At 43.8% G+C, this 23903-nt stretch overlaps 1 protein-coding gene across 1 annotated transcript in view; it reads right to left on the bottom strand.

Moving 5' to 3' along the window:
* EDNRB (endothelin receptor type B) overlaps positions 1–23903 on the bottom strand; it is an 88698-nt gene that overhangs the window by 8712 nt on the left and 56083 nt on the right. The window contains exons 3-5 of the mRNA XM_077297190.1: positions 20572–20684; positions 18119–18323; positions 16442–16591 (exon numbers count right to left, since the gene is read on the bottom strand). Coding sequence (XP_077153305.1) covers positions 16442–16591; positions 18119–18323; positions 20572–20684 — 468 coding nt within the window. The remainder of the gene's footprint in view (positions 1–16441; positions 16592–18118; positions 18324–20571; positions 20685–23903) is intronic.

Raw genomic sequence — 23903 nt, 5'->3', positions numbered from 1 at the left:
CTCCTCCCCCTCTTCTGAAATTCCTGAGTTTTTGTCAGATTTCCAGGATGTATTCAATGAGCCCAAGTCCAGTTCCCTTCCACCGCATAGGGACTGTGATTGTGCTATTGACTTGATTCCAGGCTGTAAGTTCCCTAAGGGCCGACTTTTCAACCTGTGCCAGAACATACCGCCATGCGGAGCTATGTTAAGGAGTCTTTGGAGAAAGGGCATATTCGGCCATCTTCTTCACCGTTGGGAGCGGGATTTTTTTTGTTGCTAAGAAGGATGGCTCCTTGAGACCCTGTATTGATTATTGCCTCTTGAATAAGATCACGGTCAAATTCCAATACCCTTTGCCTTTGCTTTCTGATCTGTTTGCTAGGATTAAGGGGGCTAGTTGGTTTACTAAGATTGACCTTCGAGGGGCATATAATCTTGTTCGTATTAAGCAGGGTGACGAATGGAAAACTGCGCTTAATACGCCCGAAGGCCATTTTGAATACCTTGTGATGCCATTCGGACTCTCTAATGCTCCATCTGTGTTTCAGTCCTTCATGCATGATATATTTCGGAATTATCTTGATAAATTCAGGATTGTATATTTGGATGATATTTTGATTTTTTCAGATGATTGGGAGTCTCATGTGAAACAAGTCAGGATGGTATTTCAGATCCTTCGTGATAATGCCTTGTTTGTGAAGGGGTCTAAGTGCCTCTTTGGAGTACAGAAGGTTTCTTTTTTGGGCTTCATTTTTTCTCCCTCATCTATAGAAATGGATCCGGTTAAGGTTCAGGCCATTCATGATTGGATCCAGCCCACATCTGTGAAGAGCCTTCTGAAATTTTTGGGCTTTGCTAATTTTTATCGCCGTTTCATTGCCAACTTCTCCAGTGTGGTTAAACCCCTGACCGATTTGACGAAGAAAGGCGCTGATGTGACGAATTGGTCCTCTGCGGCTGTTTCTGCCTTTCAGGAGCTTAAATGCCGATTTACTTCTGCCCCTGTGTTGCGTCAGCCGGATGTTTCTCTTCCTTTTCAGGTTGAGGTTGACGCTTCTGAGATTGGGGCAGGGGCCGTTTTGTCTCAGAGGAATTCTGATGGATCCTTGATGAAACCGTGTGCCTTCTTTTCTCGAAAGTTTTCGCCTGCGGAACGCAATTATGATGTCGGCAATTGTGAGTTGTTGGCTATGAAGTGGGCATTTGAGGAGTGGCGACATTGGCTTGAGGGGGCCAAGCACCGTATTGTGGTCTTGACCGATCATAAGAATCTGATTTATCTCGAGTCTGCCAAACGGCTGAATCCTAGACAGGCCCGATGGTCCCTGTTTTTCTCCCGTTTTGATTTTGTGGTCTCGTATCTTCCGGGTTCTAAGAATGTTAAGGCTGATGCCCTCTCTAGGAGCTTTTTGCCTGATTCTCCTGGGGTCCTTGAGCCGGTCGGTATTCTGAAGGAAGGGGTGATTCTTTCTGCCATCTCCCCTGATTTACGACAGGTTCTTCAGGAATTTCAGGCTGATAAACCTGACCGCTGTCCAGTGGGGAAACTGTTTGTTCCTGACAGATGGACTAGTAAAGTGATTTCTGAGGTTCATTGTTCTGTGTTGGCTGGTCATCCTGGGATTTTTGGTACCAGAGATTTGGTTGGTAGGTCCTTTTGGTTGCCTTCTTTGTCACGGGATGTGCGTTCTTTTGTGCAGTCCTATGGGACTTGTGCGCGGGCCAAGCCTTGCTGTTCCCACGCTAGTGGGTTGCTTTTGCCTTTGCCGGTCCCTGAGAGGCCTTGGATGCATATTTCTATGGATTTTATTTCGGATCTTCCGGTTTCCCAGAGGATGTCGGTTATCTGGGTGGTTTGTGACCGGTTTTCTAAGATGGTTCATTTGGTACCTTTGCCTCAATTGCCTTCCTCTTCTGATTTGGTTCCGTTGTTTTTTCAGCATGTGGTTCGTTTGCATGGCATTCCGGAGAATATTGTGTCCGATAGAGGTTCCCAGTTTGTTTCTAGGTTTTGGCGGGCCTTTTGTGCTAGGCTGGGCATTGATGTCTTTTTCTTCCGCATTTCATCCTCAGACAAATGGCCAAACCGAGCAAACTAATCAGACTTTGGAAACTTATTTGAGATGCTTTGTGTCTGCTGATCAGGATGATTGGGTGGCTTTCTTGCCATTGGCCGAGTTTGCCCTTAATAATCGGGCTAGTTCTGCTACCTTGGTTTCACCTTTCTTTTGTATCTCTGGTTTTCATCCTCGTTTTTCTTCAGGACAGGTTGAGCCTTCTGATTGTCCTGGGGTGGACTCTGTGGTTGACAGGTTGCAGCAAATTTGGGCTCATGTTGTTGACAATTTGGTGTTGTCTCAGGAGGGGGCTCAGCGTTTTGCTAACCGTCGTCGGTGTGTTGGTTCCCGGCTTCGGGTTGGGGATTTGGTCTGGTTGTCTTCCCGTCATGTTCCTATGAAGGTTTCTTCCCCTAAGTTCAAGCCTCAGTTTATTGGCCCTTATAGGATTTCTGAGATTATCAATCCAGTGTCGTTTCGTTTGGCCCTTCCAGACTCTTTTTCCATCCATAATGTTTTTCATAGATCTTTGTTGCGGAAATATGTGGTACCCGTTGTTCCCTCTGTTGATCCTCCTGCCCCGGTGTTGATTGATGGGAAGTTGGAGTATGTGGTTGAGAAGATTTGGGATTCTCGTTTTTCGAGGCGGAAGCTTCAGTATCTTGTCAAATGGAAGGGTTATGGCCAGGAGGATAATTCTTGGGTTGTTGCCTCTGATGTTCATGCTGAGGATTTGGTTTGTGCCTTTCATTTGGCTCGTCCGGATCGGCCTGGGGGCTCTGGTGAGGGTTCGGTGACCCCTCCTCAAGGGGGGGTACTGTTGTGAATTCTGCTCTTGGGCTCCCTCCGGTGGTTATAAGTGGTAGCGCTGCTGTCTCTGGATCGCAGCATTCATCAGGTGTGTCCACTTTTTGCAATTCTGACTGGGCTATTTAGTCTTGCTTGACCCTTTAGTCAGGGCCAGTTGTCCATTGTTCCTGGAGGATTCACATCCCTGCCTGGTCTCTCCTGCTTTGCTGTTCATTTCAACAAAGATAAGTTCTGGCCTTGATTTTTGCAGTCCACATGCTGTGGGCCTTATTGTTCAGTTCTTTTCCATGTTTTTGTCTTGTCCAGCTTGGTCTGTATAAGGATTTGGTTAGCCAAGCTGGTATCTCTGGAGATGCAGATATACCCTCCATATCTTTAGTTAGATGTGGAGATTTTGTATTTTCTGTGGTGGATATTTTCTAGTGTTTTAATACTGACCGCATAGTACTCTGTCCTATCCTTTCTATTTAGCTAGAAGTGGCCTCCTTTGCTAAATTCTGATTTCAGTCTGTGTATGTTTTTTCCCTCTTCTCTCACAGTCAATATTTGTGGGGGGCTGCCTATCCTTTGGGGATTTTCTCTGAGGCAAGATAGTTTTCCCTTTTCTATCTCTAGGGGTAATTAGTCCTCCGGCTGTGTCGAGATGTCTACGGAGTGATAGGTACATTCCACGGCTACTTCTAGTTGCGGTGTTAAGTTCAGGGTCTGCGGTCAGTACAGGTACCACCTTGTTGTGAACTGTGTTTCTGGGCTCCCTCTGGTGGTCACTAACGGTATTTTGTTAGGCATGTCTTGTTGCAGGCCTGAGCTCCAGCTGTATCATTAAGCAGCGGGTGTTCCCTATTTAAGTGTCTTCTGGACTCAGTCTCTTGCCTGGCATCGTTGTATCCAGACCTATTTGGTCTCCTCCGGATTCCTTTCAGTCTGTCTCATGCAACAAAAGCTAAGTCCGTTTTGAATACTTTGGATCATTTTCATTTTCCTGTGTTTTTGTCCAGCTTGCTTGATATTGGATTTTCTGGCTCGCTGGATGCTCTAGGCGGCTGATATTCTCCCCCCGCACCGTCAGTCGGTGTGGGGGTTCTTGAATGTTCAGCGTGGATGTTTTTGTAGGGTTTTCTGCTGACCGCATAGTCCACTGTCTATTTTCTGCCTATCTAGACTAGTGGGCCTCACTTTGCTGTATCTAGTTCATCTCTACGTTCGTGTTTTCCTCTTGCCTCACCGTTATTATTTGTTGGGGGCTTTCTATATCTTTGGGGTTCAATTTCTCTGGAGGCAAGTGAGGTCTTATTTTCCCTCTAGGGGTAGTCAGTTCTCCGGCTGGCTCGAGACGTCTAGAACCATCGTAGGCACGTTCACCGGCTGCTTCTAGTTGTGTGTGTTAGGATCAGGTATGAGGTTAGCCAAGTTTCCACCTCCATAGAGCAGTATTTTTGTTTTTGCTATCTTGCCGGAATATCAGAGATCCTCTACCACTAGGATCATAACAGTATGCCAGGCCAAAAGAAAATGTTTATTGCATCGCAGAAGCGGGATTAAAAAGAAGTTCTGAGGTTTTTTTTTGTGTTGCTGCAGTTTGCCTAGCTTCTTCCATCCCCTTTTTCTCTGAGTGGCTGGAACTCTGCTGCAGATATGAATGTCCAGACTCTGACTTCTAGTGTGGATCAGCTTGCTGCTAGGGTGCAAAGCATTCAGGATTTTGTTATCCATAGCCCTATGTCTGAACCAAAAATACCTATTCCTGAGCCGTTTTTTGGTGATAGATCTAAGTTCCTGAATTTTAGGAATAATTGCAGATTGTTTCTGTCTCTGAAACCTCGTTCCTCTGGTGATTCTGCTCAGCAAGTTAAGATTGTTATTTCCTTCTTGCGCGGCGACCCTCAAGATTGGGCCTTCTCTCTGGTGCCAGGAGATCCTGCATTGGTGAATGTGGATGCGTTTTTCCTGGCACTTTGTTTGCTTTATGAGGAGCCTAATCTTGAAAATCAGGCTGAAAAGATGTTGCTGGCTATCTCTCAGGGTCAGGACGATGCTGAGGTATATTGTCAAAAATTTCGGAAATGGTCCGTGCTTACTCACTGGAATGAGTGTGCACTGGCCGCAAATTTCAGAAATGGTCTTTCTGAAGCCATTAAAGATGTGATGGTGGGGTTTCCTATCCCTACAGGTCGGAATGATTCAATGGCTCTGGCCATTCAAATTGATCGACGTTTGCGGGAGCGCAAATCTGTTAATCCTTTGGCGGTGCTGTCTAAACGGTCACCTGATTCTATGCAATGTGACAGAATTCTGACCAGAGTCGAGCGACAAAATCATAGACGTCAAAATGGGTTGTGTTTCTACTGTGGTGACTCAACACATGTTATCTCAGCATGCTCTAAACGCTTAAAAAAAATTGTTAATCCTGTCGCCATTGGTACTTTTCAGCCTAAGTTTATTTTGTCTCTGACTTTAATTTGTTCATTATCTTCTTACTCAGTTATGGCTTTTGTGGATTCTGGTGCTGCTTTAAGTCTGATGGATTTGTCGTTTGCCAAGCATTGTGGTTTTGTGCTGGAGCCTTTGGAAAATCCTATTCCTCTTAGAGGAATTGATTCTACGCCATTGGCAGAGGATAGGCCTCAGTATTGGACGCAAGTGACCATGTGCATGACTCCTGTACATCAGGAGGTGATTCGTTTTCTGGTACTGCATAAAATGCATGATGTTGTCGTTTTGGGTCTGCCATGGTTACAGGCCCATAATCCAGTTTTAGATTGGAAAGCTATGACTGTGTCTAGTTGGGGGTGTCAGGGGATTCATGGCGATTCTCCATTGGTGTCTATTGCTTCTTCTACTCCTTCTGAGATCCCTGAGTTTTTGTCAGACTTTCAGGATGTATTTAATGAGGCCAGTTCCAGTGCCCTTCCCCCTCATAGGGACTGCGATTGTGCTATACATTTGATTCCTGGTAGTAAATTTCCTAAGGGACGACTCTTTAATTTATCTGTGCCAGAGCATGCCGCGATGCGAAGCTATATAAAGGAGTCTTTGGAGAAGGGACATATTCACCCATCCTCTTCTCCCCTTGGTGCAGGATTTTTTTTTGTGGGCAAGAAAGACGGGTCTTTGAGACCTTGTATAGATTATCGTCTTCTAAATAAGATCACGGTTAAATTTCAGTATCCTTTGCCATTGTTGTCTGATTTGTTTGCTCGGATTAAGGGTGCCAGTTGGTTCACCAAGATAGATCTTCGTGGTGCGTATAACCTTGTGCGTATAAAGCAGGGAGATGAATGGAAAACAGCATTTAATACGCCCGAGGGTCATTTTGAGTACCTGGTGATGCCTTTTGGACTATCTAATGCCCCTTCTGTGTTTCAGTCCTTCATGCATGACATCTTCCGGAAATATCTGGATAAATTTATGATTATTTATCTGGATGATATTTTGGTTTTTTCTGATGATTGGGAGTCCCATGTGAACCAGGTCAGGATGGTGTTTCAGGTTCTGCGTGAAAACTCTCTATTTGTGAAGGGCTCAAAATGTATCTTTGGGGTACAGAAGGTTTCTTTTTTGGGTTTTATTTTTTCCCCTTCAACTGTGGAGATGGACCCAGTCAAGGTCCATGCCATTCATGACTGGACTCAGCCCACGCCTGTTAAGAGCTTGCAGAAGTTCTTGGGCTTTGCTAATTTTTACAGTCGTTTTATCGCTAATTTTTCTAGCGTGGTTAAACCTTTGACGGATATGACCAAGAAGGGTTCTGATGTTGCTAATTGGTCTCCTGCGGCCGTGGAGGCCTTTCGGGGGCTGAAGCGTCGGTTTACTTCAGCGCCAGTCTTGTGCCAGCCGGATGTCTCTCTTCCCTTCCAGGTTGAAGTTGATGCTTCTGAGATTGGTGCAGGGGCCGTTTTGTCGCAAAAAAGTTCTGATGGCTCCGTGATGAAGCCATGCGCCTTCTTTTCAAGAAAGTTTTCGCCTGCTGAGCGGAACTATGATGTTGGTAATCGGGAGTTATTGGCTATGAAGTGGGCATTTGAGGAGTGGCGTCATTGGCTCGAGGGAGCTAGACATCGTGTGGTGGTCTTGACTGATCATAAAAATCTAATTTACCTCGAGTCTGCCAAGCGCCTGAATCCTAGACAGGCTCGTTGGTCGTTGTTTTTCTCCCGTTTTAACTTTGTGGTCTCGTTCCTGCCTGGTTCAAAGAACGTGAAGGCTGATGCACTTTCTAGGAGTTTTGTGCCTGACTCTCCGGGAGTCTCGGAGCCGGCTGGTATTCTCAGAGAGGGAGTGATTTTGTCTGCCATTTCCCCAGATTTGCGACGAGTGCTGCAGTAGTTTCAGGCTGATAGACCTGATCGTTGCCCACCGGAGAGACTATTTGTCCCTGACAGATGGACCAGCAGAGTTATTTCTGAGGTTCATTCTTCGGTGTTGGCGGGGCATCCTGGGATTTTCGGTACCAGAGATTTGGTGGCTAGGTCCTTTTGGTGGCCTTCCTTGTCGCGGGATGTGCGTTCCTTTGTGCAGTCCTGTGGGATTTGTGCTCGGGCTAAGCCTTGTTGTTCTCGTGCCAGCGGGTTGCTTTTGCCCTTGCCTATCCCGAAGAGGCCTTGGACGCACATTTCCATGGATTTCGTTTCGGATCTTCCGGTATCTCGGAAGATGTCTGTCATCTGGGTGGTGTGCGACCGTTTCTCTAAAATGGTCCATTTGGTGCCCTTGCCTAAGCTGCCTTCCTCCTCTGATTTGGTTCCTTTGTTCTTTCAGAATGTGGTTCGGTTGCACGGCATCCCTGAGAATATTGTGTCTGACAGAGGATCCCAGTTTGTGTCCAGATTCTGGCGATCCTTTTGTGCTAAGATGGGTATTGATTTGTCTTTTTCGTTGGCTTTTCATCCTCAGACTAATGGCCAGACTGAGCGAACTAATCAGACGTTGGAGACCTATTTGAGATGTTTTGTTTCTGCTGATCAGGACGATTGGGTTACCTTTTTGCCACTGGCCGAGTTTGCCCTTAATAATCGGGCTAGTTCTGCCACTTTGGTTTCGCCCTTTTTCTGCAACTCTGGTTTTCATCCTCGTTTCTCCTTGGGCCAGGTTGAACCTTCTGACTGTCCTGGGGTCGATTCTGTGGTGGATAGGTTGCAGCGGATTTGGAACCATGTGGTGGACAATTTGAAATTGTCACAAGACAAGGCCCAGTGTTTTGCCAACCGCCGCCGCGGTGTGGGTCCCCGACTTTGTGTTGGGGATTTGGTTTGGTTGTCTTCTCGGCATGTTCCTTTGAAGGTCTCCTGTTGTGAAATTGGATTCTGGGCTCCCCCGGTGGCCACTTGTGGAATTGTACTTGTGTGCATCATCCCCTCTGTTCACCTGCTCCTATCAGGAGTTGGGAGTCGCTATATAACCTTGCTCCTCTGTCAGTTTCATGCCGGTCAACAATGTAATCAGAAGCCTTTCTGTGCATGTTCCTGCTACTAGACAACTCCCAGCTAAGTTGGACTTTTGTCCTTGTGTGTTTTTGCATTTTGTTCCTGTTCACAGCTGCTGTTTCGTTACTGTGTCTGGAAAGCTCTTGTGAGCGGAAATTGCCACTCTGGTGTTATGAGTTAATGCTAGAGTCTTAAAGTAATTTCTGGATGGTGTTTTGATAGGGTTTTCTGCTGACCATGAAAGTGCCCTTTCTGTCTTCTTGCTATCTAGTAAGCGGACCTCGATTTTTGCTAAACCTATTTTCATACTACGTTTGTCATTTCATCTAAAATCACCGCCAATATATGTGGGGGCCTCTGTCTGCCTTTTGGGAAAATTTCTCCAGAGGTGAGCCAGGACTGTCTTTTCCTCTGCTAGGATTAGGTAGTTCTCCGGCTGGCGCTGGGCATCTAGGGATAAAAAAACGTAGGCATGCTACCCGGCCACTTCTAGTTGTGCGGCAGGTTTAGTTCATGGTCAGTATAGTTTCCATCTTCCAAGAGCTAGTTCTCATATATGCTGGGCTATGTTCTCTCGCCATTGAGAATCATGACAGTTTGACCGGCCAAAAAAAAAGGGTTAAATTACTGGCTGAGAAAGGAGAGAAAAAAGAAGTCTGCTACAATTTTTTTTTTTTCTCCTCTAGTTCTGAGTGTGCTCTTAATTGAATCACTTGCTAGTCTGCCTATACTGCAGCCTTCCTCTCTTTCTCTCCTTCTTATCCTTGAATGGCTCTGTGTTCACCTGTTTCAAATGGATCTTCAGAGTGTAGCTACAGGTTTGAATAATCTCGCCACAAAGGTACAAAATTTGCAAGATTTTGTTGTTCATGCACCTATGTCTGAGCCTAGAATTCCTTTGCCTGAATTCTTCTCGGGGAATAGATCTCACTTTCAAAATTTTAAAAATAATTGCAAATTGTTTTTGTCCCTGAAGTCTCGCTCTGCCGGAGACCCTGCACAGCAGGTCAGGATTGTAATTTCCTTGCTCCGGGGCGACCCTCAAGACTGGGCTTTTGCATTGGCACCAGGGGATCCTGCGTTGCTCAATGTGGATGCGTTTTTTCTGGCCTTGGGGTTGCTTTATGAGGAACCTCATTTAGAGCTTCAGGCGGAAAAGGCCTTGATGTCCTTGTCTCAGGGGCAAGATGAAGCTGAAATATACTGCCAAAAATTCCGCAAATGGTCTGTGCTTACTCAGTGGAATGAGTGCGCCCTGGCGGCGATTTTCAGAGAAGGTCTCTCTGATGCCATTAAGGATGTTATGGTGGGGTTCCCTGTGCCTGCGAGTCTGAATGAGTCCATGACGATGGCTATTCAGATCGATAGGCGTCTGCGGGAGCGCAAACCTGTGCACCATTTGGCGGTGTCTACTGAGAAAACGCCAGAAAATATGCAATGTGATAGAATTCTGTCCAGAAGCGAGCGGCAGAATTTTAGACGAAAAAATGGGTTGTGCTTCTATTGTGGTGATTCAACTCATGTTATATCAGCATGCTTTAAGCGTACTAAGAAGCCTGACAAGTCTGTTTCAATTAGCATTTTACAGTCTAAGTTTATTCTATCTGTGACCCTGATTTGTTCTTTGTCATCTATTACCGCGGACGCCTATGTCGACTCTGGCGCTGCTTTGAGTCTTATGGATTGGTCCTTTGCCAAACGCTGTGGGTATGATTTGGAGCCATTGGAGGCTCCGATACCTCTGAAAGGGATTGACTCCACCCCATTGGCTAGTAATAAACCACAATACTGGACACAAGTGACTATGCGTGTTAATCCGGATCACCAGGAGGTTATTCGCTTTCTGGTGCTGTATAATCTACATGATGTTTTGGTGCTGGGATTGCCATGGCTGCAATCTCATAACCCAGTCCTCGACTGGAGAGCTATGTCTGTGTTAAGCTGGGGATGTAAAGGAACTCATGGGGACGTACCTTTGGTTTCCATTTCATCATCTATTCCCTCTGAGATTCCTGAATTCTTGTCTGACTTTCGTGACGTTTTTGAAGAACCCAAGGTTGGTTCACTACCTCCGCACCGGGAGTGCGATTGTGCCATAGACTTGATCCCGGGTAGTAAATACCCTAAGGGTCGTTTATTTAATCTGTCTGTGCCTGAACACGCGGCTATGCGAGAATATATAAAGGAGTCCTTGGAAAAGGGACATATTCGTCCTTCGTCATCTCCCTTAGGAGCCGGTTTTTTCTTTGTGTCTAAGAAAGACGGCTCTTTGAGGCCGTGTATTGATTATCGACTTTTGAATAAAATCACGGTTAAATATCAATATCCGTTACCACTGCTTACTGATTTGTTTGCTCGTATAAAGGGGGCCAAGTGGTTCTCTAAGATTGATCTCCGTGGGGCGTATAATTTGGTGCGAATCAAGCAGGGGGATGAGTGGAAAACCGCATTTAATACGCCCGAGGGCCATTTTGAGTATTTGGTGATGCCTTTTGGTCTTTCAAATGCCCCTTCAGTCTTCCAGTCCTTTATGCATGACATTTTCCGCGATTATTTGGACAAATTTATGATTGTGTATCTGGATGATATTCTGATTTTTTCGGATGACTGGGACTCTCATGTCCAGCAGGTCAGGAGGGTTTTTCAGGTTTTGCGGTCTAATTCCTTGTGTGTGAAGGGTTCTAAGTGTGTTTTTGGGGTTCAAAAGATTTCCTTCTTGGGATACATTTTTTCCCCCTCTTCCATCGAGATGGATCCTGTCAAGGTTCAGGCTATTGGTGATTGGACGCAACCCTCTTCTCTTAAGAGTCTTCAGAAATTTTTGGGCTTTGCTAACTTTTATCGTCGATTTATTGCTGGTTTTTCTGATGTTGTAAAACCATTGACTGATTTGACTAAGAAGGGTGCTGATGTTGCTGATTGGTCCACTGATGCTGTGGAGGCCTTTCGGGAGCTCAAGCGCCGCTTTTCTTCCGCCCCAGTGTTGCGTCAGCCTGATGTTGCTCTTCCTTTTCAGGTTGAGGTCGACGCTTCTGAAATCGGAGCTGGGGCGGTGTTGTCGCAGAGAAGTTCCGACTGCTCCGTGATGAGACCTTGTGCTTTTTTTTCCCGTAAATTTTCGCCCGCCGAGCGGAATTATGATATTGGGAATCGGGAGCTTTTGGCCATGAAGTGGGCTTTTGAGGAGTGGCGTCACTGGCTTGAGGGGGCCAGACATCAGGTGGTGGTATTGACTGACCACAAAAATTTAATTTACCTTGAGTCTGCCAGGCGCCTGAATCCTAGACAGGCGCGCTGGTCGTTGTTTTTCTCTCGGTTTAATTTTGTGGTGTCTTACCTACCGGGTTCTAAGAATGTTAAGGCGGATGCCCTTTCTAGGAGTTTTGAGCCTGACTCCCCTGGTAATTCTGAGCCCACAGGTATCCTTAAAGATGGAGTGATATTGTCTGCCGTTTCTCCAGACCTGCGGCGGGCCTTGCAGGAGTTTCAGGCGGATAGACCTGATCGTTGCCCACCTGGTAGACTGTTTGTTCCTGATGATTGGACCAGTAGAGTCATCTCTGAGGTTCATTCTTCTGCGTTGGCAGGTCATCCTGGAATCTTTGGTACCAGGGATTTGGTGGCAAGGTCCTTCTGGTGGCCTTCCCTGTCACGAGATGTGCGAGGCTTTGTGCAGTCTTGTGACGTTTGTGCTCGGGCCAAGCCTTGTTGTTCTCGGGCTAGTGGATTGTTGTTACCCTTGCCTATCCCGAAGAGGCCTTGGACGCACATCTCGATGGATTTTATTTCGGATCTGCCTGTTTCTCATAAGATGTCTGTCATCTAGGTGGTGTGTGACCGTTTCTCTAAGATGGTCCATCTGGTTCCCTTGCCTAAGTTGCCTTCTTCTTCCGAGTTGATTCCTCTGTTTTTTCAAAATGTTGTTCGTTTGCATGGTATTCTGGAGAATATCGTTTCTGACAGAGGGACCCAATTCGTGTCCAGATTTTGGCGGGCATTCTGTGCTAGGATGGGCATAGATTTGTCTTTTTCGTCTGCTTTCCATCCTCAGACTAATGGCCAGACCGAGCGGACTAATCAGACCTTGGAGACATATTTGAGGTGTTTTGTGTCTGCGGATCAGGATGATTGGGTTGCTTTTTTGCCTTTGGCGGAGTTCGCCCTCAATAATCGGGCCAGCTCTGCCACCTTGGTGTCCCCGTTTTTCTGTAATTCGGGGTTTCATCCTCGATTTTCCTCCGGTCAAGTGGAATCTTCGGATTGTCCTGGAGTGGATGCTGTGGTGGAGAGGTTGCATCAGATTTGGGGGCAGGTGGTGGACAATTTGAAGTTGTCCCAGGAGAAGACTCAGCTTTTTGCCAACCGCCGTCGTCGTGTTGGTCCTCGGCTTTGTGTTGGGGACTTGGTGTGGTTGTCTTCTCGTTTTGTCCCTATGAGGGTTTCTTCTCCTAAGTTTAAGCCTCGGTTCATCGGCCCGTACAAGATATTGGAGATTCTTAACCCTGTGTCCTTCCGTTTGGACCTCCCTGCATCCTTTTCGATTCATAATGTTTTTCATCGGTCATTGTTGCGCAGGTATGAGGTACCGGCTGTGCCTTCCGTTGAGCCTCCTGCTCCGGTGTTGGTTGAGGGTGAGTTGGAGTACGTTGTGGAAAAGATCTTGGACTCTCGTGTTTCCAGACGGAAACTCCAGTATCTGGTCAAATGGAAGGGATACGGTCAGGAGGATAATTCTTGGGTCACTGCCTCTGATGTTCATGCCTCCGATCTTGTCCGTGCCTTTCATAGGGCTCATCCTGATCGCCCTGGTGGTTCTGGGGGGGGTACTGTTGTGAAATTGGATTCTGGGCTCCCCCGGTGGCCACTTGTGGAATTGTACTTGTGTGCATCATCCCCTCTGTTCACCTGCTCCTATCAGGAGTTGGGAGTCGCTATATAACCTTGCTCCTCTGTCAGTTTCATGCCGGTCAACAATGTAATCAGAAGCCTTTCTGTGCATGTTCCTGCTACTAGACAACTCCCAGCTAAGTTGGACTTTTGTCCTTGTGTGTTTTTGCATTTTGTTCCTGTTCACAGCTGCTGTTTCGTTACTGTGTCTGGAAAGCTCTTGTGAGCGGAAATTGCCACTCTGGTGTTATGAGTTAATGCTAGAGTCTTAAAGTAATTTCTGGATGGTGTTTTGATAGGGTTTTCTGCTGACCATGAAAGTGCCCTTTCTGTCTTCTTGCTATCTAGTAAGCGGACCTCGATTTTTGCTAAACCTATTTTCATACTACGTTTGTCATTTCATCTAAAATCACCGCCAATATATGTGGGGGCCTCTGTCTGCCTTTTGGGAAAATTTCTCTAGAGGTGAGCCAGGACTGTCTTTTCCTCTGCTAGGATTAGGTAGTTCTCCGGCTGGCGCTGGGCATCTAGGGATAAAAAAACGTAGGCATGCTACCCGGCCACTTCTAGTTGTGCGGCAGGTTTAGTTCATGGTCAGTATAGTTTCCATCTTCCAAGAGCTAGTTCTCATATATGCTGGGCTATGTTCTCTCGCCATTGAGAATCATGACAGTCTCCTCTCCTAAGTTCAAGCCTTGCTTTATCGGTCCTTATAAGATTTTGGAAATCCTTAACCCGGTGTCTTTCCGCTTGGACCTTCCAGCGTCATTCGCCATTCATAATGTGTTCCATAGGTCCTTGTTGCGGCGGTACGTGGTGCCTGTGGTTCCTGCTGTTGAGCCTCCTGCCCCGGTTTTGGTTGAGGGCGAGTTGGAGTACGTGGTGGAGAAGAGTTTGGATTCTCGTATCTCTAGACGGAAACTCCAGTATTTAGTTAAGTGGAAAGGCTATGGTCAGGAGGATAATTCCTGGGTTGTCGCCTCTGATGGTCATGCGGCTGATTTGGTTCATGCCTTTCAAGCTGCTCATCCTGATCGCTCTGGGGGTCTTGGTGAGGGTTCGGTGACCCCTCCTCAAGGGGGGGGTACTGTTGTGAACTGTGTTTCTGGGTTCCCTCTGGTGGTCACTAACGGTATTGTGTTAGGCATGTCTTGTTGCAGGCCTGAGCTCCAGCTGTATCGTTAAGCAGCGGGTGTTCCCTATTTAAGTCTCTTCTGGACTCAGTCTCTTGCCTGGCATCGTTGTATCCAGACCTATTTGGTCTCCTCCGGATTCCTTTCAGTCTGTCTCATGCAACAAAAGCTAAGTCCGTTTTGAATACTTTGGATCATTTGCATTTTCCTGTGTTTTTGTCCAGCTTGCTTGATATTGGATTTTCTGGCTCGCTGGATGCTCCAGGGGGCTGATATTCTCCCCCCGCACCGTCAGTCGGTGTGGGGGTTCTTGAATGTTCAGCGTGGATGTTTTTGTAGGGTTTTCTGCTGACCGCATAGTCCACTGTCTATTTTCTGCCTATCTAGACTAGTGGGCCTCACTTTGCTGTATCTAGTTCATCTCTACGTTCGTGTTGTCCTCTTGCCTCACCGTTATTATTTGTTGGGGGCTTTCTATATCTTTGGGGTTCAATTTCTCTGGAGGCAAGTGAGGTCTTATTTTCCCTCTAGGGGTAGTCAGTTGTCCGGCTGGCTCGAGACGTCTAGAACCATCGTAGGCACGTTCACCGGCTGCTTCTAGTTGTGTGTGTTAGGATCAGGTATGTGGTTAGCCCAGTTTCCACCTCCCTAGAGCAGTATTTTTGTTTTTGCTATCTTGCCGGAATATCAGAGATCCTCTACCACTAGGATCATAACACCACCTTCTCTAGAGTATGTCTCATGCTGCTCCTAGGCCACCAGATCATAACAGTACAGCATACATCTTCAATGGGGACAAGGAGTAAAGGACAACTTCCTTGGTCATGAGATCCACAGCTCTGGCTGGAAATGGGGGAAAAGGAACTGCTATATCCCTTTTGTTCATGGTAGAATGCATTGATAATTTATATCATTATTTTATAACTTAAAGGGGTTTTCCCATGAACAAAAGTTGATTTTAATCAAGAGATCTTGGAATAATAACAACTTCCACAGTTAGATGCATTTAAATAAAATGTTCCTGTGCTGAGATAATCTTATAAATGTGTCCCTGATGTGTACTGTGCAATGGCTGTGTCTGACCATGCAAGATGACTGACACATTACTTTAGAAAAATGCTGCACCCAGTGGTCTTGAGAGATTGTGAGTTCAATATTTCATTCATGTATCTATATTGACACACTGGCATTCAACTAATAGTCATAATTGAGATTTGAAAATAAATTGACTAGTGATCAACCACCATTGAGCCAATTCACCAATTCATGACAATCTTGTCCATATGCCATTGTAGGTCACAGAGGAAGTGACTTCTCTATTTTACAAAGTAAAGAGCTAACAGGTAAGAATGTATGACTCTTGCTATAGTGAATTTATTCTGTTTAACATTTCAATATAGACTAATTTATTTGAATGAGCACCATGCAATTCTATACATCTGGTTGAAGAAGTCTTCTTCAGGATAACCTGTGACCTGACAATGTCAGCCAATAATAAGTTCCAGTGTCACATTTCTATAGAATATCAGTTTTCTTAGTGTGACTACTCCTATAAAAGGAATCTGTCACCAATTCTAAGGGCATAATGTTGAGACAAAGACCCTGATTCTAGCACTTACTGGGTTGCTGGCTGTAGGTTGGATAAAATCACATTTTTTTTAGCAGGCGATGACTACTAAACCTGCTGCCATGAAGTCCTCCATATTCATGAGCTCTGAATAACCCTGCCCCACCACAGATTGGCAGCTTTCTTCTAATATACAGTGTACTCAGAATGCTGCCAATCAGTGGTGTGGGCAGGGTTATACAGGGCTCAGTATGCAGAGAACTGCCAGAGGGCAGCAGAGAAAACGGTGATTTTATTAAACCTGCAGCAAGCAGCTCTGCAAGTGAGACATTGCTGGAGAAAGGATCTCTGCCCCTACATTATGCTGCTCTCAGATGACAAATTCACTTTAAGAGATCAATTAACCAGGAGGAATTAGAGACAGGTGGTAGGAATGTGTACCCTATACTGTACCTCCTGTCAATATAAACACATGTACACAATATACCATCTGTAAATGACTGAAATTACGTTAATCAGATCATATATTTCACTTTGATGCTACAAACCATTGCTTTTGAGACAGATGCCTTAGTAGTGTACCTGTTTTATATGGTCATTCAATGAGATTGTAATTCCATTTTTCTTCCGTAGCAACTCATATGTCATCAGAGTATAAAAAACTGCAGTAACAAGCAAAGGAAGGCAGAAATAGAAGCTGAAAAGCCATGGGTCTTTATAAGTCTTGTAAAACTGGAAGAAAAATGTAATATATACAGTAGAAATAATGATCAAATCCCCCAATACATATGACATTTTTTGCATTCATTTTTTATATTCACGTTCTATATTCAACAAAAGTAAAATCTACTACGTTTTTTGTTTATTTCCTTTAGAATGGAAAAGGCTAGTTGTTGCATTTTTACATTATAAAGGCTGGTTAAGGTGTTCGCAAAATATCAACCATGAAACTCTAGCATGATTAGGGATTGATAGGTCAAAAATTCGGTTTTGATTGATTTTATAATATATGTTTTAGGTGGATGAAGTTTTCCTTTACAAAAGTTTACTGTCTTTTTTTATATATCTACGACCACCAGTGACAGGAGTCATTTCTACCACAGTCATTGAACTCTGCACTAACTGTATGCAGGGTTCTCTCTAGTGGCAGTTCTAAGCTATGGTGTCTCCTTAAAGGGCCACTGTCACCCCCCTCCAGCCGTTATAAACTAAAAGAGCCACCTTGTGCAGCAGTAATGCTGCATTCTAACAAGGTGGCTCTTTTAGTTTTAGGTTCAAGTATACCCCCAAAAAAGCGATTTGATACTTAGCCATAATTGGTGTCTCTAGCCACGTAGGCTGGTCCTCCCTCCCCAGCTCGAAACGCTCCTCTGCCGTCACTCACATCTTCTTGGTCTTTCTGCACCGCCCCCTCAGCGCTGTTTACATTTTCAAACCGGCGCCTGCGCTGTGTAGTACTGTTCTGCGCAGGCGCAGTAAGCTCTGGCCGTCTGCCTTCCAAGCCAGGCTTTCACACTGCGCCTGCGCAGAACAGTACTACACAGCGCAGGCGCCGGTTTGAAAACGTAAACAGCGCTGAGGGGGCGGCGCAGAAAGACCAAGAAGATGTGAGTGACGGCAGAGGAGCGTTTCGAGCTGGGGAGGGAGGACCAGCCTACGTGGCTAGAGACACCAATTATGGCTAAGTATCAAATTGCTTTTTTGGGGTATACTTGAACCTAAAACTAAAAGAGCCACCTTGTTAGAATGCAGCATTACTGCTGCACAAGGTGGCTCTTTTAGTTTATAACGGCTGGAGGGGGGTGACAGTGGCCCTTTAAGGGTGGGTTTTTTAAGATCTTGACCCACCAAGGGTTTCCTAGGCAAAGCTGCTTCAAGGAAAAAACACTTCAAGGTTTCTGAACCCTGAAGCAGTTAGAAGTGACACATGACGTAACGTGTGCACAATATTAGTTTTCTGCTGCAGTGTTGCAATGCTTTTTATGGAATTTGCTGGAAATAGACCCCTTGTGCACATACTCTTAGTGCGAAGAATCCTCCCGAATTCTAATTAAAACGTATTACTGTGTATTACAAAATTTTGATTGCAATATTTTAGTCGATTATATAAACTGAGTTCTTATATTTACGGATAAGACAATTAGTTCCAAAGTGTAATCCAGCATTTGGAGAGCTTTTGTCCATTTCCGTATATTATTTGTGCTTATTCCAATTCTTCATACCATACATAACTTTTAGGTGCAGTAAATGCCAGCTTACTTCTAAGAATGATGTAGTTTGCCTTGGCTGAAACATGCAGGTTTTCATTTCTTGTCCATTGTAGTCATATTGTATAACACTAAAGCCTATGGCTTCTGGGATTGCCAGTGTGACTGATATAGTCCATATACCTAGAATTTCCAATACAGTCCACTTAGTAGCACGGCTGCCTCCAATGTGATTCCAGGATGCTACTGCTCTGTATCTGAAGTGTAAAAAAAGTATACATTTTTACATTTTTTTGAACATTTATTTGTTATATGCTCATATATTTTATAAACTAAATGTTTTTTGTTAATATAGTATGTTTTAACCCTTTGCTTACATTAAGTAGTGTTTCCATTCCAGTTTTCTCTTCTCCCCCTCATGCAAATACTGTAGCTTTCTACTAATTCATGTGCGTCCTCTACTGAGTCTTGATATCATAGGTACCCATCCCTCTATATACATAGCTCTCAATCAATTGATGTCAATCTATTGATTTTTCATAGGATAGGTGGTTTCCCCTTCCTCCCACTACACAAATAGCTTTCTGTTAGTCTATGTAATTGGTATTCATACGCAATGTGCACCCTCTTGTGATTATTGATATTATTTTCTGAGAGTTTGACCTTTAGTGTAATGACTGCTACTATTGATATTGATTAATGTCCTTGAACTATTCTCCCTCAACATGGTTTTGTGTTCCTATGACATCTACCCATCACAGTCAATAGGTATGTCCTCAGCTGAGTGACTAACTAAAGGGAATCTGTCACCAGGTTTTTGCTACCTTATTTGAAAGCAGCATAATGTAGGCAAAGAGACCCTGAATCCAGTGATATATCAAATACTGTAGTTTAATGGAAGCTGCAGTTCTAACACAATCAGAGTTCTTAAATTTAGCAATGCAGCAGAGCTGAGAAAGCTAACCCCGCCCACACCAGGCTCTGTATATACATTGTCTACAGACAGTAAGCTGCTTATCAAAGGAGGGGGCATAGTCAGACCACTACTCGCTCTGCCAGCTAGTCAAAGCAAAGATAATGTTCTAGTGATGAAACCTTCCTTGTAAGTAAACAATAGCACACAACTTAATAAGTGACACATCGTTGAAATCTGTGTTTTAACCCCTACCTCATGCTGTCCTCAGATTACATAGCTAAAACCTGCTGACTGATTCCTTTTAAGCTTTGCGTAATTGCATGCAGCCACCAATATAACTCTTAAGTTTGTGGTACAACAGGTCCCTGACCGGTGATCAGAATTTCTTGGAAATTTTACTGAATTCAATGTCTAAAGTAAATGTCCTGTGGAAGCATCAGAACGTATGCAAAATAATGTTTTATGCAACATTCTGTACATATTCAATAACCATATGTGTAGACGGCAGCTATGAGACTCCAGATAAGTAACATTATCAATTTTGGGAGCATTTTAAGCACCTACAGACCTGAGCATGTAAAATAGGCAAAATAAGTATACTTCATTTAGTTTACACAGTTGTGTATTTTTTGTTTCATTTATGTTCTCTAATACAGTGCAATATTTTTTGTTTCATACAACAATGTATCGAACCCCAGATAACTCATAGAATCTCGTCCTGAATGGATGCCACTTACCAGATGGTTTTCAAAGAGATAAGTTAACATACAGGTGCTTCTCACAAGATTAGAATATCATCAAAAAGTTAATTTATTTCAGTTCTTCAATACAAAAAGTGAAACTCATATATTATATTGAGTCATTACAAACAGAGAGATGCATTTCAAGTGTTTATTTCTGTTAATGTTGATGATTATGGCTTACAGCCAATGAAAACCCAAAAGTCATTATCTCAGTAAAGTAGAATATTTAACAAAAACACCTGCAAAGGCTTTCTAAGCATTAAGAAAGGTCCATTATAGTCTGTTTCAGTAGGCTCCACAATCATGGGGAAGACTGCCGACTTTTGGGTTTTCCTTGTCTGTAAGCCATAATCATCAACATTAGCTGAAATAAACATTTATAATAGATCACTCTGTTTGTAATGACTCTATATAATATGAGTTTCACTTTCTGTATTGAAGAACTGAAGTATATCCACTGCCAAGAGGGTATAACTCTATTATCATAGTGAAAGGGGGGTACTTTGACCAATCTAACTTTTAGTACATACTGTATTCTGGCTTGTTTCACACATATTTTTTACTATGTGTTTCAATATGTGTACCTTTGTCATTTTTGCTGCCTTCAGTCTGAATTTGCAATGTGCACATTCCAATAAGAACAAGGAAACCCATTACATAAACAGGTGTGTTGAAATTTTTGAATCATATTATATATAGATCAATTCTAGTATAATGATAATATTCACATCTGTTTACTGTGCAGTATAGGTAATTTTTAAGAAATGTAAAGATGTAATCAGTTTGTCAATATACACTTATTATTATTATTATTATTATTATTATTATTATATTCATTATAAGTACCTGTCAATACTAAGAGCACACAGGCTGAGAACTGTAATTCCAACAGAGGATTTTTGCAGGAATGGCATCAGTTTGCAGATTTCAACTCCAAAGGGCCATTTCTGAGATAACAGCTTTAAATAAAAAAGGAAAGAAAGATTTGATTTTTATATTTAACTACCTGAAGAGCCCGGCGTTACCCGGGCACAGTAACTAACTGTGGTTAGTTATAACAAATTATAATGACTATATTGCACACAAAACTCTTTGATGAAGCAAAAGTTTTTTTTTTAAACAATATTAACCCCTTAACAACTGCCGATACGACTTTTAATTGTGGCAGTTAAGGGGTCTTATTCCTCCTGCACCTCCTGCTCCTTCTTTTTACACAGCCTCCTCCTGCACCTCACGCTTCTCCTTTATACACAGCATTTTTCTGAGGCACAGCTTTTCTCCTTTATATTCGCCTCCTCCGGCAGCACCTCACACTCCTCTTCCATATACAATTAGAAACAATTGATCATGAGAGAAATTGCACTAATTACAATAAAAAGCATATCATATACACAGCCATCTTCTTAAGCAGCACCACAATTTTCTCCTTTAGACCTCATTCACACGTTACTTAGTCAGTATTTTTACCTCAGTATTTGTAAGCTAAAACTTGTAGTAAAACAATCAGAGGAAAAGTATATTAGAAACAATTCACCACTTCTGTGTTTTTCTCCCACTCATGGTTTTGGCTTATAAATAATGAGGTAAAATACAGACCAAATACTGAACGTGTGAATGTGGCCTTATACACAGCCTAGATCTGCAGCACCTCACTGTTCTCTATACACAGCCTCATACTGCAGCAGCACCTCACTTCTTTCATTTTGCCATCATACCTATCATTTTCCCCCTCACATCTCTCATTTTCTCCTCACTGCTCTCATTTTCCCCCTCACTCCTCTAATTTCCCCCTCACACCTGTCATTTTGACCTCATACCTGTCAATTTCCGATCACTCTACTAGTTTCCCCTCACTTCTCTCCCTCTCATTTTCCACTCACACCTTTTCATTTTTACCTCACACCTCTCATTTTCCTCTCACTCCACTATTTTCCCCTCACTCCTCTCATTTCCCCTCACTCCTCATTTTCCCCTCACTCCTCTATTTTCCCCTCACTCCTATCATTTTCCCAACTCCTCTCATTTTCATCTCACTCCTCTCTTGCACTCACTCCATTATTTTCCCCTCACTCCACTATTTTAACCTCACTCCTCTCATTTTCCCTTGACTCCTCTCATTTTCACCTCACTCCTCTCTTCCCCTCACACATGCACAGCAACTTCCTGTTATGAGCACAGCGGTGTATTCCATGAGGCTCCTCCCTTTCCCTTGATGTCATGCCTCACAAGAGCAACTCCATTCTAGACAAGACTGATCTAGATGTGGCCTGTGCCTGCCACGCACTGATACTCTGAAGGTGGTGGCCTTAATTGTAGCTCACAGCAGCTGGAATGTCACAGCCGGTGAGTTTTGCAAGGTGGTTTTCGAGGTGAATGTGTCTCCGCCAGTGTGCGCTAATAACATGGACCGTGTGGACAGGGCTTTGCATGTGGAGTGAGTGTGGATATGTGGAGTGGGCGGGGCTATGTGGGGTGGGTGTGGCTTGATACATACACACACATACATACACTCAGCTTTATATATATATAGATTTTTGTCATCTTAGTTGGACCAAATTTACATACTATTTTATAGATCACATGTTAAAAGATATTTACTAGTTACTATTGCATGACTATAAAATATCTCATGTAACTGTATGCTAATATGCTGATTTGATTTACTAAACAATTCCTAATTTCCAGGAAGAAAAATTGTGTAATGAAACCACAGTTTTCTAATTGGTAAAGAAGCATTCCTGCAATTATTTGGATGTCCCTGAAGGCAGAATTTAATTCCATAATCATAAAGAGAAACTTGCAAAAAAATTCATAAAGGAGTATTCCTACCTACAAAAGTGTCGCCAATTCACTGGATATATGGTAATTGGTGTGCGAACCCCTCCTCCCCTGGCTTCCAGACCAGCCGATTGCTCATGTGCCATAATGATACATTCAAACTCTATGGCATTGACAAAGCTAGCAGAGCTGCACTTGACTTTATCATCGGCAACATAAAAAGTCAATTGAGTGGCAGGTCTCATGCATGGCCATCTGCCTCATTTATCTCCCATTTGCTGTCATGCTCCCTGGGGAGATGTAGGGGTAAAGGTTTATGACCCCTATTCTGGCAATTGGTGGATGACCCAGTGGTGGTACCAATACCAATCTAGCATATATCAGCTATTTAATGTATTAGGTGGTATTTTTCGGAGACCCCTTTAACTGTATCCAGTGTTCTGTTCTTTTGGAGATGGCTTGGCATAGACAACATCTTTACTTGCTAATTGATCTTCATGTTCACTATTTTTAGGGCACTCTTTCAAAGTAAAAAAAATGAAATTCTATAACGCATTACCCCCAAAGAGGTAGTAGAAGGCATAAAAGGAAGCCAGATGTGATATGGGATAATATTTTTTGATCAGGTGAGATAGAGACAGAAATTTCTGATTATGTGCATTGAACCTATTAAGAGAATATAAAGGAAGGGCACTCCATATTGCAGAAATTGTTAATAAAGTTAAGATGGTCAAGGCTGAAAGAAAGGACATATGGTAGTGCACACAAATTGAATGGAAGGGCAAATACCAAGCACAACCCTGTTTCAAATCCAGAGATGGAATAGATCATCTGTAACTGCCCCTGGTGATGGTCCAGTGTAGAAACCACCATGTATCAGATAAGTAGTATAGAATAAGGAGAAAAAGACCAAGCAAAAAACTGACAGTTCCGGTACACGGCATCATCCATTGCTTCCAACCACACCCTGAGTGCCATTAGCTCAGTCCGTCTCTTGACGCCAACCAATGAGGCTCGCACCCTACACCAGTAAATGTTTTAAGTATCTGATTCCCTTATATATATTCCCTGCTCCTTGGATCTATGGGCATACTTTCCCTGACAAAGCTGCCCTGAGCAGCGATATGCATGGGGTTCTCCGACACCCCTGTTAATTGAGAGCATACTGCCTGTTTTGGCTTCCTGCATGAGTTCCCTTTGAGCCGGTCAGGTAGTCATGCTTATGGACATTTCTTCCTAAACTCCTGCACTTTATCATTCAGCAGGGTTCAATGCCCCTCCACCTTCTACCTCTACATAACTTCCTGCGTTTTCACCTTGCCTTCCAGGTTGCACATTCCATACCATGCAACCTACATCTCTAATGACCTACTATACGGCTGGTGCCTTCTTCCCTTTTA

The sequence above is a fragment of the Ranitomeya variabilis genome, chromosome 3, assembly GCF_051348905.1.
Source record: "Ranitomeya variabilis isolate aRanVar5 chromosome 3, aRanVar5.hap1, whole genome shotgun sequence".
Taxonomy (NCBI): Eukaryota; Metazoa; Chordata; class Amphibia; order Anura; family Dendrobatidae; genus Ranitomeya; species Ranitomeya variabilis.
The sequence above is the reverse complement of the archived record's forward strand: the minus strand, read 5'-3'. Positions and strand labels throughout refer to the sequence as shown.